At 35.8% G+C, this 6,042-nt stretch overlaps 1 protein-coding gene across 1 annotated transcript in view; it reads left to right on the plus strand.

The window, feature by feature from the left end:
• The window catches only part of LOC122810636 (keratin, type II cytoskeletal 6A-like), a 46,136-nt gene extending 41,774 nt beyond the window's left edge, over nucleotides 1–4,362 (plus strand). The window contains exon 6 of the mRNA XM_044082210.1: nucleotides 4,297–4,362. Coding sequence (XP_043938145.1) covers nucleotides 4,297–4,362 — 66 coding nt within the window. The remainder of the gene's footprint in view (nucleotides 1–4,296) is intronic.
• The last annotated feature ends 1,680 nt before the right edge of the window (nucleotides 4,363–6,042 follow it).

Consider the following 6,042-nt stretch of genomic DNA (forward strand, 5'->3'; position numbering starts at 1 on the left):
ACTAACAAATATTTTCTAAATAAAATAAGGCTGACAGCTCATTCACTAAGAAAAACTGGGGCCATATTAGCTTGAAGGGTGATTTTAAATTGCATAATACTAAAATTAAAAAGTTATGCAATTAAATATTTGTTATATTGGTAATAAACAAATTAACAACAGAGCACTCTTTCCTATTTTAGCATGATGGTGCTGCTTTTCTGCAGAAATCTGAAATGGAAGCTAAACTGAATGGTCTATGGGATTAAATAAATTTCATCAGAAAGTTAAATGAAGTAATGTCTCAAATTATTGAGCTTTCTGAATATATGAGCATTTTACTTTTTTCAGTTTCACCTATGGTCTCAGTAGCTGCAAATCATTTATCGTATTAGACTTGTAGTTCAGGAGACCATTGAGAGTACCACCCCAATTTCTCAAATGCCCCAAAGGAATGTCTGGTTAAGTAACTTGTCAAGGTCATACAGTAGGCAGATGAGAGGTAAAGGATTTTTACCCCGCAATACAGGAAGTAACTTGTTAACAGTTCAGTGACTATGTAAATAGTTATCACTCACAGAAGTCTTCACTTTCTGAATAATACAGGAAGGAAAAACATGAAATCATAATCTTATTCAAAATGACTCATTTCCAAAAGTTCACATCTTCTGACTAATACAGGATGGGGCACTATGAAAATCTATTCTAGTTCTGCACTTAATACTGTAGAACAGAAAAGAAAATATTAATTTACTTGTGACTCAATATGTAGTGATTCGATTGTTTAGCTGTTGCATAAAAAGTTCACTATGGTGACAGCTCCATTGCACAGTGAGATAAAGGCAGATGACCAGAGTTGACTGGTGATGAAATAGTTGGCAAGGGGGTGGATAATAGCGAGTGGCTGATGCCAGCTTTCTCATTTTTCAGGGGAGAGGAAGGTAGCCTATTGCACTGCTGTGCTGGTACCTGCTGGAGACAAAGAATTGCATGGCCTTCCCTTGGCTCTGCCAAGGCATATCCACATGATAATCTACATTGCAACTGTACAGGAATGCAAACTCTTACAGTGGAAGGCACTGTAGTCCCTTTTCTCTCCAAGCATACGTATCATCTGCCAGGAAAGAGCTTAGGACCAGAAAATGGAAGATCCCTGAGGCTCCCTGAATGGTACCTGGCTCACACCCAAGGGGTGGGGAAAGAATGGGCATAATTGTTCTGGGGCTTAACAGAGCTGAGGACACTGGTCTATGAAATGTATCTTGTTTTCTAAGTTCATTATTATTACATTAGTTACAAGTGTTTTAATGGAATTGGTGCCATCTTTAAAACATAGGATCATAATTCACTGGTTCACATAGTTCAAAGTGCATATCAATTATTCCTTCTTTTCCAGATAGGGCAAACACCAGCCTCTAAAACAAGAAAATCCCAGAAACTATAAATACAGTAAAAAATCAAATTTAATTCACCTTAAAAGATTGAGCACTTTCATCTGTCTGTGTTATAAGACTTCTTTAGAAAACTGAACACAATATCCTGCAAGGTTTTTAAACTCTAAGAGTTGATTGCATGCTTCCAAAACAACCAATAAAAACATTTAATTTTTAAAGCAACACACTAGATAAATAACTAATAGCTAATATTAAGTATGAATTTAGTTTTAAAACAGTACATATTGATAAAGTTGCACTAAGACCAGGATAGTTACAAGCATTTAGTCAAAATTGCCAAAGTACATCTTTATAGTCAGTAAGTTCACTCCATGGACCTCCCTGTAGATTTGTCTTTATTATTTCAACCCCAAAAAATAAAAAATTAAATTTTGTGAGTAGGATGTTTTTGTAAATGGTTATATAATGAATTGCCAATATTCATGCATTTAATATCATACTGGTATTCATAAATTCAGTCTTTTAACTTTTTCTCTGTTTTACAAATATAGAAACATGTACACATCTGACATTTTGCTAGGTGCACTAAACCAATGGAGAGGCAAGTGCATTGGAAAGAGGTTCTTACCCAATGTTGATTGATTTTTATCTTGGCATCTTCAAAACCATATTTGCTCTGGGAACAAGTTTTGCATTTAAAGGTACCATTCTTAGTAAGGTCCACAGAACTTCACTTTCTAAAATATTTTTTACTCCTACCTCTTCTATAAACCACACAAGGTCTTTTTCCGAGCCTTTTCAAATTCTTATTGTAGGTTCCCAAAATAGCCCAATTTTTAATATATCCTAATTTCATAGAGATCTGTAGTAAAGGTCGTAATAAAAGACTCTTTTTGAGGTCACCTCATTACAAATATTGTAAACCAAAGTGTTGGGATATCCCCTTGCTAAAAACATATTTGATAAAGTGTCACACTCCTTGTGAAATAAATTGTCATCCAATACCATCCTTGCCAAGTGTACATATTGACCTTTGACTATTCCTCTTTTCTGGTAAAAAGGCTGGTAACTTGTGTAGTATAACAGGGAGGTTGAATATGTAGGTTTTCTGAAAATATTAGTAATAAATATTTTCTTGTTGTAGTCCTTAATTATTGTTATATTTAGATAATTGAATTTGTCCATATTAGTTACATATATAAACCTTAAAAATGTAGTAGTCAAATTAACATAATTCTTAAATGTTATAATACCCTGAATTGGCGAGTTCCAGACAATAAAAATATCATCCAAAAAAGTGTGTATATAGTACCCACAACAAGCTAAAAGAATTGTTGAACATAAATTAATTTTCCCCTAAAGCTTAATATTATTAGCAAAAAACAGGGTGCACATGGCCCCCATTGTGATGCCCATGCCCTGGCCCAGCATCCAAGGAACCTCAATCTATACCACTAACACCAGTGAGGCACGTCTTATATAGGAGGAAAGGATAACAAATGCTCTTAAGAGCACACAGAGATCACAGTCAGTCCTGGGCTGGTCGCTCCCTCACTCTCCAGGTCACCAATAAGACTCCCCACTGACACAGCTATAGGGTCCAGATCTCAGCCTAGTGGGCAAGCTAAAACCTCCAGCACCCTCTCTGTCCAACCAGTGCTTCATGTCCCTGCCCAGATAGCTCACACACACACACACACACACACACACACACACACACACACACACACACACACACACACACACACACACACAAACACACACAGACACACACGCACATACCACACACACACACACACATGCACACACACACACACACACACACACACACACACACACACACACACACACACACACACACACACATATATCTATCTATATGTGTGTGTGTGTGTGTGTGTGTGTGTGTGTGTGTGTGTGTGTGTGTGTGTGTACAACTGGTACTGTGAAGAAGCTATTTCATTAAAATGTGAGTCAAAATATTTTATATATTTCTTGTTTTTCAATAACGTATTTAGTTATTGTCTTATTTCAGTTGTGAGGTTGACATTGACAGAGCTATGTTGAAGTGTGAGTCTTTTTTTAGATCTTTAACTGCTCCTACGTTTGTTTGAGTGTTAAACAGGTGAAGTGACAGCTGTATGATTGTGATGATGACAGCAGTGTGTGTGTATATATCAAATGTGTTTAAATGAAGTGTGTTTATGCACAAGATCCATAATGAGGGAAGGTAGTATGAATGTGTTGGTGCGAGATGAGCAGACAGGGTGCTTAATGGATTGTCTCCTTTCCCCCACTATTGTGCATTCTTGGAATAAGTATAGAATAAATTGCTGGAGTGTAGGACTACAGACATCACACTGGGGTGTCTAAGTCATCTTGTCTCCCTGCAAAAGCATCCAGTTATTTACATTCTCTTTGGTTTATGATGAAATGTGCACTCAGTTTTTTTGTTGTGATTTGTGTTATTATGTTTTCATTGAGTTCATGAATATATAACTAAAATATATATACTTCATGTGCTCACGTGTGCATGTATGCATGAGCACACACACACACACATACACACACACACACACACACACACACACACACACACACACACACACACACACACACACAAATGAAGACACTCTTACAGTGGATCTTTATTTCTTCAGAAATGTATAATTTGTTTACAAATGCAAATATCATATGTACTGGGATTATTTCCTTTGTCTTAAAAATAGATGTCACCTTTGACTAACAAATATTTTCTAAATAAAATAAGGCTGACAGCTCATTCACTAAGAAAAACTGGGGTCATATTAGCTTGAAGGGTGATTTTAAAGGGCATAATACTGAAATTAAAAAGTTATGCACTGAAATATTTGTTATATTGGTAATAAACAAATTAACAACAAAGCACTTTTTCCTATTTTAGGATGGCGATGCTGCTTTTCTGCAGAAATCTGAACAGGAAGCTAAACTGAATGGTCTATGGGATTAAATAAATTTCATCAGAAAGTTAAATGAAATAAAGTCTCAAATTTTTGAGCTTTCTGAATCTATGACCATTTTACTTTTTTCAGTTTCACATATGGTCTCAGTAGTTGCAAATCATTTATCGTATTAGACTTGCAGTTTAGGAGACCATTAAGGACACTACCCCAATTTCTCAAATGCCCCAAAGGACTGTCTGGTTAAGTAACTTGTCAAGGTCATACAGTAGACAGATGAGAGGTAAAGGATTTTTACCCTGCAATACAGGAAGTAACTTATTAACAGTTCGGTGACTATGTAAATAGTTATCACTCACATAAGTCTTCTCTTTCTGAATAATACAGGAAGGAAAAACATGAAATCATAATCTTATTCAAAATGACTCATTTCCAAATGTTCACATCTTCTGACTAATACAGGATGGGGCATTATGAAAATCTATTCTAGTTCTGCACTTAATACTGTAGAACAGAAAAGAAAATATTAATTTACTTGGGACTCAATATGTAGTGATTCGATTGTTTAGCTGTTGCATAAAAAGTTCACTATGGTCAGCTCCATTGCAAAAAGAGGTAAAGGCAGATGACTAGAGATGACTGGTGATGAAATAGTTGGCAAGGGGATGGATAATAGTGATTGTCTGATGCCAGCTTTCTCATTTTGTAGGGGAGGGGTAAGGTAGTCTATTGCACTGCTGTGCTGGTACCTGCTGGAGACAAAGAATTGCATGGCCTTCCCTTGGCTCTGCCAAGGCATATCCACATGATAATCTGCATTGTAACAGTACAGGAATGCAAACTCTTACAGTGGAAGGCACCGTAGTCCCTATTCTCTGCAAGCATGCATATCATCTGCCAGGAAAGAGCTTAGGACCAGAAAAAGGAAGATCCCTAAGGCTATCAGAATGGCACCTGGCTCACACCCTAGGGATGGGGAAAGAATGGGCATAATTGTTCTGGGGCTTGACAGAGCTGAGGACACTGGTCTAGGAAATGTATTTTGTTTTCTAAGTTCATTATTATTACATTAGTTACAAAGTGTTTTAATGGAATTGGTACCATCTTTAAAACATAGGATCATAATTCACTGGTTCACATAGTTCAAAGTGAATATTGATTATTCCATCTTTTCCAGATAGGGCAAACACCAGCCTCTAAAACAAGAAAATCCAAGAACCTATACATACAGTAAAAAATCAAGTTTAATTCACCTTAAAAGATTGAGCACTTTCGTCTGTGTCTGTTGTAAGACTACATCAGTAAACTGAACACAGTATCCTGCAAGGTTTTTAAACTCTAAGAGTTGATCGCATGCTTCCAAAACAACCAATAAAAACATTTAATTTTTAAAGCAACACACGAGATAAATAACTAATAGCTAATATTAAGTATGATTTTAGTTTTAAAATGGTACCTATTGATGAAGTTTCATTAAGACCAGGATAGTTGCAAGCATTTAGTCTAATTTGCCAATGTACATCTTTATAGTCAGTAAGTTCACTCCATGGACCTCCCTGTAGATTTTTCTTTATTCTTTGAACCCCAAAAAATAAAAATTAAAATTTTGTGAGTAGGATGTTTTTGTAAATGTTTATATAATTAATTGCTAACATTCATGCATTGAATGTCATACTGGTATTCGTAAATCCAGTCTTTTAACTTTCTCTCTGTTTTACAAATATAGAAAC

The sequence above is a fragment of the Protopterus annectens genome, chromosome 9.part0 (genome assembly GCF_019279795.1).
Source record: "Protopterus annectens isolate FY-2018-M chromosome 9.part0, PAN1.0, whole genome shotgun sequence".
Taxonomy (NCBI): Eukaryota; Metazoa; Chordata; order Ceratodontiformes; family Protopteridae; genus Protopterus; species Protopterus annectens.